Here is a 13,978-nt window from a genome sequence, read left to right on the forward strand (position 1 = left end):
GGATCATAAATATTGGCAATTATTGATATGATGTACACGCATGCGCAGTGACTAGACTTTGAAATTCACACACATGCAACTAAAGTAGGACAGTGCTTTGCATGACTAGTACACTGGCACAGTAGAAAATAATGACAATTTGTGTTATGATATCTTTAACAGGATGACAAAGGCAACGAGTCTGGGTCCAGAACTATGTAGGTTCTTGGGTATTATCATTTTGTTTTGCAGGAATGACATGAAAAGCTCTTATAGCTTAGAATTATAGACATTTGAAATGTTTACTGCCTCAAAGTTATTAGCTTTATCAACTGACATTTTGGCTAAGCCTATGCAAATGAACAATGACGTAATATCTTTGCTCTTGAAAAAATACACCACTGATCGAATGCATGAATCGATCTCCTTCCGTAACATAACAATTATCGTGATACTGATTGGTCGTATTACAGTTTGTGTGACCTATTAACCGGAACCATTTGTGATTACTACGGGAACTATATTTTTGAAAAAAATTGTAAATACAGTACTACATGCGCATGCGTTAGTCTATTTATGATTCGGGTGACTAAAAGTCAACATTAAAATCAATACGTTTACAAGTGTTCGGCACGATATACAACTAACAAGATAGTGGCAGGTGTTGTTTTGTCGTGAAAATGGAATATGATTCGTGTCCAGAAATGTAAGCATACATGTGGTATGATCATATAGGTACTAAATGAAACTAAGCAATCAATAATATTATCATATTAATGCCTCGATATCTTGGGTCATATGCCTGAGGGATATGCATGCAAAAAATGATTGGAATGTTTTCGCGCTGCCATTTTGTCGTCATCAGGGGTTAGTACTTCAGTTGGTAATATTTCCACATGTGGATAATTTGGATTAAATTTGCAGTTACAACTGCAACATATTACAAATGTAAAACACATGCAGACTAGAACAGTGAGTCGGAGTCCCTGAGCGACCTCTATCGTATGGTGATGAAGTTTACAATTTGTCTAATCTCGCCGATCAATTGACCATCGGATAACATCTACGTGACTTGGTCCAGCTAAACGTTCGTAAATAAAAAAAAAATTCGAAATGAAAATGATCTAAGCATAAAAATTGAAATTACTGCAAGTGATGATTCAACGATAAGTTCTGCTTCTTGTCAAAGGTTTTATTACGTTGTTTGATCAACATTTTGAATAAAAACTTACTACTAAAGACCTATTGTATACCATCGGTTTTAACGACACGATTTTCTCAATCATACAATAAATCATAGTCACTGTATATATGATAAACTCGCATAAATGACTGAAAGCGGTACTCCATCCCCTACCGACAAACACAAAATTATTTGTAATGGTTTGCCATTTTTTTAGCCCATTGATCGTGTGACCATCCCCAGGGGAGCATTTTTTTGTGTATGTCGGAAAATAATTTCTCTTTTTTTTAAAAAAAAAAGCACACAGTTGAGTTATATTTATATATACAAACGAAATTCATTGGAATTTTCTACGCTTATTCTATGCTTCTTTCTTCTCACTGGTTGCATGAAGTTAAATTAAAAGTTTTCTGGCTGGTATACCAACACTGCAACGAATCTATATCTGACAAGTCTTCACCAAAAGAGGGCGTCCTTCGATATCACGACTCTCGGCTCATTCTTACAGGTAGAATACATACAAAATTTGATTTGACGTTAAAAATTCTGTTAGTTCCTTTTAGAGTTTTTGTTCAACCCACGACTGTGCAGATTTGTTGGCCACAACATAAGTCTGCATCTCAATATCTTCCTCCTTCATTCGTCGTCGTTTCCGACTTGACCCGAACAGTGTCGACATGTAGTAAACCTAGGAAAGATGAAATAAGGTAGTAAACTTATGAAGAGCGAAATAAAGATGGTTGATTGAAGTAAATAATAGTCTAGCTGCTAGACCTTCTGGCCTTCTTATGATATTACAAGCGATTGAATCGCTTTGCACCTGAAAGGTGCAATCGAAAGCGTTTCGCCAGGGCTAGCTGCGCGCGCCGCCGCGGCCCCGGGTACTCCCATTCTTCGGTATTGGTCGGCAACCTTCGGAGCACAGACCCGGCTCAAGTCTTGTAAACAATTGGTAAGACTAAGTAAATATAGTTGAAGATGGTCAAACTTACTCTGAATTCTAGATTTAGCATGTACACGTGTTTCAAATTTGTGAACTGGTCTAACGATATTACCTAGATCTTCCTATTGAATATTCATTTGCCCATATACAGGAGGGACTGTAGCTTTTCACCAGTTGCCTCAAAACCTATCCCCATGCACGTACATGTTTTTGACATATGTCACTTATCACCTGCTATATATCAATATGGTTTGATTAATTACATGCTGTCAGCATTTGTTTAAATTCCTCTATTTTTATATCATGGGCTACAGTGACTAGCTTAGCTCAGAAAAATGATGTCCAATTCGCTTCATTTACAATTTTTCCTTTGATATATTTTGCCCTCAGTAACCACCATTGCCTAGGTAGAATTTTGTAAAATGTTACTATTGATTGGGGAGCCATATTCAGTCGCAGTACAACGGCGAAGAATGAGCCCATGTTTTTGTTTTCTGTCACAGTGTATTTATGACCCCCCCCCCACAAGTTACGTGCCAACATCACAAAATGTCCCCATCACTAACATCCCCCCTGCAACCATACATCCAAACCCCCAACCCCCACCCACTCACTCACCCACCCACCCCGGTCATGTGGAATGGCTGATATTGAACAACTCTCGTTACAATACCCAATATACAATATACTTTCTACATGTTAGCGGCGCCTAGTATTTTGTTGATACGCCTTTGGCAATTCCGGCAATGTTTTCAAGTCACAATCGTTCCATCGTAAATTCAGTCTGCGGTGATTATAGTATTTGATCTTATCGGTAGCAGTCAGTTCATTTTGTTTAAAGTATAAATGATTGATATACGGTGAATGTTTGTAATATTAAATATTTTGCTTGGCACACATCAAACTAGGTGAATGTTTCCTGAGAAATAAGTCATTCATTGAAATTTTCAGATTTAAAACATCAGCACCCGAGGGGATATCTATACTCATTCGTTAGCGTCACAAATTGACACAAATGCGGGCGTTTTCAAGTTGACCCCTGACACGACTTTATTCACGTTCTACTCTATACACACACTGTACATATACAATATGTATGCATTTTTACGGGACACTCACCACAAAGTAAGCTATGCCGAGTCCAAGAAGTCCGCCAATAATGACATCACTAGGAAAGCTGTAGTTGTCGTATATTTCCACCAGACCAACAAAGATGGCAAGCAGAATAAAGACGATTTCAAAGAACGGTTTTAGCAAACCAGACCCTCTCCACACAACACGGGCTTCTATGTACATCTAGAATAAACATATACATAATATGTAGTCGTATGGATATTCAAAGTATGGAAACAGTAATGTGTGACATGAATTTTATTACTTATTTCATTCATTCGGGATTTCACGCTTCTTCAAGCTTAAGTCTATATTTTGTTATCTTGGACACAGATGTTGCGTTTATCACTTTATTTTTTTTCTTTCTATTTTAAACTTTTGCTTCACCAGTACTATTTTCTGTCATCCACGGAATGTATAGCTTCTTCATTTTGAACTTAATATAGCGATATGATAATTTATGATTATATTCCATAATATAATTCTACATGGCGTTTGCCTTTTTTTGCTAGCCTTGTACAGTGAAGTATTAACAATGCTTTTGAGACATTGGGTCCATTCCCAATGCTGCACAGCATTTGCTTCTTCTGGAAAAATAAAAAATAGAAAAATAAAATAAAATAAAAAAAACACCGAGAGATATGCTTGACTAAATATGACATTAAATATACATGGGGTGCTTCAAGCAGGAAACACATTTATACTTACCACAAGAAACGTCACACAATAAAATGCCGTTGCCGTGTCTTCTGACGGGAAAGACATTCTGTTAAATTAAAAGAAAAAAAAGGAGAACGTTTGAAGAAAGTGAAGCACACAAATGTAACGAACATGACAATTCTATATTTATTTATTTTCCACTACCATACAGAGATAACTGTTAATGAGGTAAACCATAATATGGGTAAACATCGAACAATTAAAGAAATCAAATAAGTACTATATTGTGTAAATGTTCCTTTTCCTTATTCGTACCATTGTCAAAAATTCTGTATGACCTCTAACCTTTGATCTATGACCTATGACTACATTTTATCATTATCAGTAATCAATACAATGCATGTGGCAAGGCTTGTATATTTGCGTGTAATTTCTTAGACGGTTTACATGATACCAATTCGTAAATCGATACCCCATCGCACGCACACAGTCACACACACGCGTCAAGACACCGAGTTTTTGTTTGTAGTTTTTTTATTTATTTGGCGATTCACTTCAATGTTATTACACTTACTGAAGCACGTATACTTTGATGTTATTCTTCCAAGGAAAATACGAGTGACCTAAAGGGCTTTTGTCACCACGAGTCGATAGACGAGAAATGACAACCCTTACGTCACGAGTATTTTCCGGCACTGAATGAAGAAAATATTGATATTAGAGAATAACATAATTATGCCAGTGTCAGTAATATCAAAGAAAAATCGAGGAAAGTAATGACAATTTTGAACGTATTTTAAACACAGCAGAACCCAGTGACGTAGACACGCGTCGTCGTACGTGACATAGACGCGCGCACGCGCGTTGCGTTGTCGTGACGTAGCACGATCAGATTGAGAGTGAGTGTATTTATTCCATATTTTTTATTCAACTGGCTCGTGCATGGTACATATAACCATTAATAGTTACAAATCTTCAACTATTGATGATTATATCATGCCCTGCCTCAGGTAGGACGACCTACGTGTAGATGGGGCTACTAGAGTGTATATTCCATATTTTTTTATTCAACTGGCCCGTGCATGGTATAACCATCAATAGTTGAAGATTTGTAACACTATCACTTAATTACTGCAAAGAGACTAAATAATTCAATTGTTGGATGTTCGCAGGAATGTTCAATGACACTAGGATTATGTAGAGATTAGTAGCATACAGTAACACTCATGGATCGATTTTAATAACAATCATAATAATAATCTTTATTTATACTGGATAGTTCTTTAAACATATAAACACTTGTCTCCCAAGAAGTCCAGTGAGGGCCATCCCTCATGGGTTCAGTGTTAATGCAGGATGAAACTGGAGTACCCGGGGAAAACCTGCGTTGTTCGGTCGAGTCAAACTAAATGACACTCTTTTTACTTTAACACAGCGTGGTAAAAGTACGAGACTAGACAAGTTTTCACTAAATATCTATCCAGACATAAATTGTATCTAATGTTGAATTATGCATCTTATAAATGTTTTCAGTTTCATATAGTAGACCTATTAGTAGTAAAGTGAATGTAAAATCCTCCGTTGTGATTTAATGTGAAATGATCCCCTGTAGTAACAGCTATACAAACGGTAATCGTTGTAGGCCTTGTCCCTAATGACATTACGAATTGAATGAATTACATGAAGTGTGTATTGGATTACGGTAAATGAGCCTTGTTGATGTGTTGAGAGTCAAAACTTCTAGCTTAATTGAATTCCAGATTTCACTGATTTGATATGCTGAGAAACGTTTCAATATTTCTAGACAACGTAATTCGTGTTGCGAACGTAGTTTGTACATGTATGAAGCACTGGGACACGCATTATTGCTTGGGTCGTTGTTTTCCCCAAGGAAAATATCACACGAATCCTGGTACTACAAATGTATAAATATACGCTATATACTATGAGACAAGTCGGTAGGGGAAAGGCTTTCTAGTCTTTCAGGTTCGTCTAAAATTTCTTATTTAGGCTGTAGACATTTATGAAGTGCATAGTTAAGACGTAGCCAACATTTCATTCCTTGATATGGTACTGATTTTGGCTTTTATTCATGCTAGACGTGTCAATTTATGATTATTACAGAACACAACTTGCTTTCGCACGAGTGTCGTTCACTGGTGATTGTCCAGATCTGGTGAGCATCTTTAATTATCAGTTGGGGGGGGGGGGGGTATTTAAAAAAATCATAGTTAATAATCGTTCTTCGTTTTCGTTAAACTGGTCACAAACACATTCCATAACGACAGCAGTAAACTGGCAGAGATGTTCTTTCAGGTTCGTCTAAAATTAAAAATATCTGTGATTTTTATCAAATCGGTTATCTAATAAAAGTGACATATCGGGTTACTTAACGCGAAATCTCAAGTGAAAGTGCGAAACTGTTACAGTATTTGCGCGGAAAACACCGAATGTAATATTCGAAATTTCGTTTTTAATTTTCACTGGAAAAATGACTCATTTTTAATTCTAGCCAACTAAAATGGTAAACGGACAGACTTCACCTGTCTGATAGACATGGAGGACAGTTTCGAGCTTCAATGTCAGCTGCTTGCCACATGCCATATATCCACGTGATTGACATGCCATATGCCCACGTGATTGACATGTCTTATGTTGATATTCAGCGTCAACGCACCTAGAATCTGTTTAATCTAATCTCCAACATCTCCAATTATCAAAAGGGTTGTCTGTCCTTTCGTTTCTCTCAACTTTGAATTACCAGAGGGATTTTCCACACTTTTCTTGAATATGGAAACCCCAGATAATTCTAGATGGCACAGGAGTCACGGTTATTTTGAGCATTAAAGCACCCAGGATTAAACCGACAGATGTGATAGGAATGGTAACAGCTAATGAATGGATGATAAACAGTGACTGACATCTGTGATGGGGTATTAGCAAAACATACTAAAATAATTCTTTAGATATCCATAATACGGATAAACTGTGATGTACGTATGTGTTTGTAAAGTCATTCACGCAGATTTGTTATGTATAGAGCAATACATACGATATGTTACGGTACTGACCGTATTTTGTCTATAACTTGTTACTTGTTATACATACACAGCATATGCTCTACTTAAGACATCTATATATTCCACAGGCTTAGGGTTTGGTAGTCAATCACAGAACAATCGCATTGACTCAGTTTGTCAGAAATAACGTCGCAGACGACAGGTTTCAATTTTGTATAATCCGTCCAATATATCAAGACATAACAGTTACACTATTCCTAGCTATATGCTATCATTGCTGTGGTAACTGTTTTATACACAATATTCATGAGTACAAACATGCTGAGGACTCTTGCAAAGTTGTTTTCCAAGCCATGAAGAGACGAGACTGCCAATCCCAGTAACTTTATACTATAAACTGTGATTATTGGTCCATTTTAAGTACGTTTTCTTGTAGCGTTCCTTTATTTTCAGTATCTTCTTTTAGATATGAAATATTTTATCTAATCTAGGATCTGGTACTGGCCATGGTAAATAATGTCTGATATATTCCTTTAATACATTATTCCATAAAAATACAAATGGTATTACCTTTGATCCAAGAATATCGTTATCAGCTTTTTAAATATTTTGATAATCCCGTAATATACTTATATTTTGCTTCATAACTCTTGTAATATTTTTGTGGCTTACATACAGTAATATCATTATGATCATTAAAGGGACACAGTCTGTAACTTTATTGATTTAGGGATTATTTTTGTTTAAAGGGTTACTGTCTGTAACTTTATGGTTTTAGGGATTGCTTTTGTTTCATAGTGAAATATTGTTTTAGAATCTCAATTACCAAAACGTTATCAATCGTGGTAAAGCGCTTTCGACGAATCCGGATATAATGGTATTATAATTACGCAATTTCTTTGGCACCAAAATATTCGAATCATGACATGACATGACATGTCGGTTACAAAGCCGTATTGTACCTACAATCAATGCTCTGTTGATGCTTATTCGCGCCTATAGAAGTTCTCTTTCTTAGTCTGAATTGATTTTTGTACAATGACCATGGCTGAAAATGGGATCTAAGTTACAGACCCTGAGAACGTATCACTTTAATATCACTGAGAACAAACTTATTCACGCACTTCACGCATATATATATATATATATATATATATATATATATATATATATATATATATATATATATATATATATATATATATATATATATATATATATATATATATATATATATATATATATATATATATAGCATACACCATAGACCATAGAAATAAGTTCATCTCCACTGTCTATGCATATACTCACTTAACAAAATTATCAATACATACATGTACATACACGTTACGTTAGTTCACTCTTAATCCACTTTGACATCCTTGTATAGTTATATCTCTAGCTCATTTACAAACTAAGACTAAATATTTAAGATTTTGAGTTTTGAATCGAATATTCATTGTAAAGTAATAAAGATGACGTCAGGGATTATATCACAAACTTATCCCTGTAAGTATAGATGAATTGATTCTTTATTTCCTCATCGTCGCAAACCACGGCCGTTTTACTGCACCCTTCTTAACAAGCCGGTCCCTTATTTCGAAGTGTAGTGGTAGAAATAATAACTCTGGTTTGCGAGAATGTATTTTCTAAATTTGTAAGATTTAAAAGTAATGTTTTTTTTAAACAATGGTACTTTACCAAACGAGGAAAATATGCAATCAACAAATGAGTTCAGTACCTTGAATATAAAATCCTTAATAATGTTGTCCATTTCTGCTTTTGAGAAATGCGCAATTTTTTTTTTACATGAAACGATTAAATTATGATTCTGATGAACATACTTATCTGATCTACATTTGTTCAAAATCCACCTACCTGCCATCAATAATCTGTTCTGGGTTCCCTGTACACACATCATCATAAATCCACCCTTGTGAACAGACATAATATTTGGGATCAGGGTGGCATATATCCCAAAAACTGGGACGAAGTCTGCCCACCATCGTTTTGACGAATATAACCACAATCTGGGTAAGATTTAGACCGATGACGTAATACCCAATCATTTGGTACATATTGACTACAATCAGGTGACAGTAACAATGACATGGCCTGCATTCGGGTGGGTCTATTCCTCGGTGTTTGGTATAACAACAATAGTATAGAATCTCACCAATTAAAGGCTGCAAAGAAATGACAAAGTAATGAAATGAAATGAAATGAAATGTGGTTCACTGGATTGCATTTAGTTTACGGATCACACAGAATTTGAACATAAGATAACATTTCTACATTAAATTGTTTGACATGGTTGTTGTTATCAACAAAATACTGTACAACATGTCACAAAGACAAAGTGTGTTTTACGTTGTCTTATTGTTGTTGTTGTTGTTGTTGTTGTTGTTGTTGTTGTTGTTGTTAGTGGTGGTGGTGGTGGTGGTGGTGGTGGTGTGTGTGTGTGAGTGAGTGTGTTTTAAGAACACCAATCAGACGTTGAGGTGTGACAATAGGGAACTTGCAATCCAGACTGAGCATGCTCAGGACGCAAAGGACTATGGGATTATCTGTGGTTATCGTAATACCTAATCTGGAGCTACCAATAAAAAAACCTCCAACAATTGTCAGGGTAACTATGAATTGATCATTCGTGGTTGCAAACAATGTAACAGTATTGTTTACAATACCAATTCATTAGTATGTATTATCCCATTTCCCATGATGCAACATTCAACATGGCGGGTTTGCAAGTCCCCTATTGGGTCGCACTGGTGAAAACAGGTGGTTGCGAGGAGTGGGTAAACGTAAATCGCAATGTTAACTAAGCAATACGAACAATCGGGCTAAAGCAACAAATTACTCTTTATAGATGTCACCGTTTGCAATGATAATAAGTTGATGATTACGTTACGTTGTATTATGTATTGTTTTAGTTATCAATACAAATATCTCAATGATTGCATTTATACTAAACTGTGCATTTTACAAACGTGCTTAAAATATAGATAAAGAATAAATAGATAAATCTTCTTTATGATTGACTTTAAAATTGTATATACCAGCCTGAGCACAAGCTAATTAGTTGTACGCATCCGAACAGAAAATACGGAATCCATTTTCTGGTCGTGCTACGTCATTAGAGTGCCCGTCTTCGTCATTGGTTTTGTGGTTCTCGAAATATGAGTCAAAACGTTCAGAACCACCATTGTTTTCCCCATTGTTTCCTTTAATTAACTTGTAAAAGGTATACTTTCATTATTGTCCTATATTTGTATTTATTCAGTCAAAAATACTTGTGACATGAGGATTTTGTCAGCACTATTCAAAAACGAGACAATTCACGACACGATAACGAGTGTTTTCGTCATTTTACTTTTAGCCATGGCATACTCGTTACATAAGGGTTTGTCACTACTCGTCATCAAATGTCAGTAACAAGGCCCATAATGTCTCTCGTATTGTCCTCCACTGAGTGAATATTGGGTATAGAATTTAATTGTAAGATTTTGTCTATGATTTATAATCTAATACACTTAAGAAATATATAATTTACACATGTACACATACACACACTCCATCGTTAACTGAATTTTACAGTATGCTGTGTCCAATCAATTAGAACTAACAAGTCGATTTGTGATTATTCTCTAATGAATTTACATTGATTAAGTATCGGAGACTGGAAGACATGTTGTGACAGGTGTATACGTCACTGCAAACGTTATGTCATCATTTACGTGGTTTGTTTTTTTAATCCTTTTATGTTTTTTATATTCTAATTTTTACACATGTTATTTATAAACTTTATAATAAAGGGTTGCCATTTCACGTTGATTTGTCAAATCCGAGTCAAGATTTTCACGAAGCTCTAGCGAAATTATCGATCTAATACGGGGAAATAGATTTTGAGGCAGATATGAAACACGCAATATCTAATTTTGGCTGACATTAAAATGACACGCTTCATGATACTTTCAAACTCATAATTTTATTTTACATTCATTTTCTTTATTCCATGGGTGTAATGGGATCTCTGTTTGTGTTTATTTCATTTTCATATCTGATTCCATGCCCTTTCGTTATAATTCTCAAATTACCACCCCGAAAAACTGGGTATGTTCTGGTAAGAGGAACCAGACAATATTTTATGTTTTGCTTAGTGTAATATACGCCTTGGGTCACTGAGTCAACATTTATAATTTGATACAAATATTACAACTTGATGTCAATAAATAGCAATAAACCACGCTCTTTACTGGCACAAAAAATACCTAGTCCTGCTTGTAGACGGGGTTATTGTGGGGCTTAGCTCCGACCCCCCCCCCTCCCTCTCTCCACTCTCCCACTGCCTTCAATAACAGAATATGAGACTGAAAAAACTCATGATATTGCCACACCTCCGTGATTTTGAGTCATGTGTGAAATGACCCTCAGACAGTTTCTTGTTTATGAATTCAGACAGGCTGAAGGTTAAAGGTTAAAGGTCATCGATACTTACAATTAAGAGTAGACCGTATTTGACAAAGAATATAAGTTTGAAGTCGAGCAATGTCGGAATAAACGGAGGAAACTGTGGATGGAGGATGTCGACATCGCCACATCTAAATCCATTGTTTTTCACCGGTATGATGAACTCCATGTAGTTCATGCCATACAAGTAATAGGGCAGTAAAACTACTGCCTCTGAAAATAGAAAATATTAATAAAAAATGATTAATAACATGTTTTCTAGCTGGTTACCGGATACAGTGGAATCGTCATGTTTGTGAAAATGAATCATATTTATAATTAGTTGATTTAAAAAAAAATGTTTAAAAACTGGAATAAACAGATGACTGTGGCTGACTGATTTGTTTGGTTGTTGTTGTTGTTGTTGTTGTTGTTGTTGTTGTTGTTGTTGTGGTGGTGGTGGTGGTGGTGGTGGTGGTGGTGGTGGTTTTTTTTATTCCGTGTTTATTTCATGCTTTTATTTGTAATTGTTTCTGCCTATCTAAGGTTAAGTGGTTCTTGTATCGAAAGCGTATCCATATTTGGTCATTTATTTAGACCGTGGGTTGGCCATTGCACTAGTATTTGTTTAATAATCAGCTATATCGGGTTCACCTTTTAACAAAGAATGTTTTGTTCTCAAACTCACTTTATCCTCTCCCTACAATAAAATCTACAAATGGTTAACTCAGTGTTTATTTGAGCAGACGACAACGGCAGACAGACTTCGTTCAATTAGTCTCCAGGAGACTCACGTCAACAACAAACAGTGAAAGCATACTTCACGCCGTGAAACACTTTAGCGTAATGTCGTTAGCAGGTCTTATAAGTCATAGGTCTGTCTGCATGTATGAACAACACGTTTTAATTTATGGCACCAATTAAGAAGGGTCCCCATTGTAAAACATTCTGTGGGTAACATTTCAATCCAACAACTAATAATGACAACAGCTCGACAATCAACAGAATATCCGTCTCACTATTCAACTATTGTGTACTAAAACTATTCAATATTATATTTAAAACAGCAACCGTCAGGGTTTGAATATTTATACGTGTGCGTACACATACCAGCCACTGATCTAGCACGTAAAGGAAAAAAACGAAAGCTTTCCACACGTTTCCTTGGCTTCGTAGTTACAATGTCAAGAATGTTATTTTGATTGTTAGACTGAGTCGAACTTGAATAATGTCACCAAGAAAAAGGGTTTGAAAACGGGTTATACACGTTTGTCATACGACGTATACCGCCCAAAGAAACGCCCATTAACGTCATCGAGAAAGTAAAGTATACAGTGTGTGTAGTTTGTACATTTATATAGGAAACCCATCACGTTCACCAAGGCGAGTCATAACCCAAACTTACGTACGTCAATACACTATCATCACTTATGGCGTTTAGCTTTGATTTTCTCAGTTTGACGATATGTTTTTAAAAATAGAGCGCTACCCAAGAAAACACGAACAAAAAACGCATTCCAATATTATGAATGTCACATAATTATAATACCATTCGTAATACTGGATAGAAATAGTAAACCGATACGATAACACATTAGTTGTGTTGTATTAAATCTAGCATTACTCTCTTCGACTAGATATTAAAGTTCCGATTTAATTTGCTTATGGCGAACAGACTAAAAATCGATTTTTGAGAGTAATAAAAGTAATTAACGCGCATTCACTGATGAAAGGTAATGTAGAGGTACAATTAAAGAGTTGAACAGACACCATAGGAGGAAAATATCAGTATCGGTGTTTACCACGTCATGTCAATAAGCACAAAGTGTTTGTGTACTTACCTATACCGAGGAACAGTATCAGATCCAAGATAACACAGAGACAGTGAACGTCCGCCATTTTTAGCGGTGCCCACTGCGACCGTGGTTGAAATTCCTACCTATCGAAATTTTTGGTGTATACTATAGGGTTACGTCTCTAAAACTCGAGGTGAATGCAACACGAAGTATTAGCATGATAATAGCTCTATACTTGTGGGCGTGCGCACAAAGCTGGATGCCGGGACTTTTAATATGCACGAGTTATTTTTGGCAACTTTCGAGTTGCTATCAATGACAGTATTGCTTTGTGGGCTGACGTGGATATATTTTGCATGTTACATACCATAACGATGGCTATTCATTGAATATGAATATATTTGTGCACGTATGAATATTTTAATTTACAACTATGACGATATCCTTTTACTGACCAATGTAATGGTTCGATTGATACGAGTTCAGGGGCACCTAACTATTCAGCTCTACGGCCTAGCGTGTTTACAATACTTCTAACAATATTTGAGTCAGCAGGCTACATTGTCTTGTAGGACACTCACCTTCTCTATTTTTCCTTGAGAAGGGCTTTACATAGGTTTACTTCCCATGACCTCGCCACATTCCTCACTATAATTTGTCTGGCAACGGGCACTGTGTATAGTTACAGACCGTTAGAGACTGAAGTGAAGGTATGATTGAGTGGTTGAGTGATCCATATGGTGTTACCGTATAGAAGGGTATCAGTCTGTTTAAATTTTCACCAAGTGTAGATGTTTGAGTTATTTCAACACCAGTACTTTTATATAAATGTTAT

General features: G+C 35.9%; 1 protein-coding gene across 1 annotated transcript; it reads right to left on the reverse strand.

Annotated features, from left to right (window-relative positions):
• Positions 1-968: 968 nt before the first annotated feature.
• Positions 969-13,366, reverse strand: LOC144434056 (phospholipid phosphatase 2-like). The gene is made up of 6 exons (XM_078122508.1): positions 13,189-13,366; positions 11,397-11,581; positions 8,777-9,084; positions 3,927-3,984; positions 3,225-3,401; positions 969-1,850 (listed from the first exon to the last, which is right to left on the reverse strand). The coding sequence occupies exons 1-6, from the start codon at positions 13,244-13,246 to the stop codon at positions 1,722-1,724; spliced, it is 915 nt and encodes a 304-aa protein (XP_077978634.1). The 5' UTR covers positions 13,247-13,366; the 3' UTR covers positions 969-1,721.
• Positions 13,367-13,978: the final 612 nt, after the last annotated feature.

This window comes from Glandiceps talaboti, chromosome 4, assembly GCF_964340395.1.
Source record: "Glandiceps talaboti chromosome 4, keGlaTala1.1, whole genome shotgun sequence".
Classification (NCBI taxonomy): Eukaryota; Metazoa; Hemichordata; class Enteropneusta; family Spengelidae; genus Glandiceps; species Glandiceps talaboti.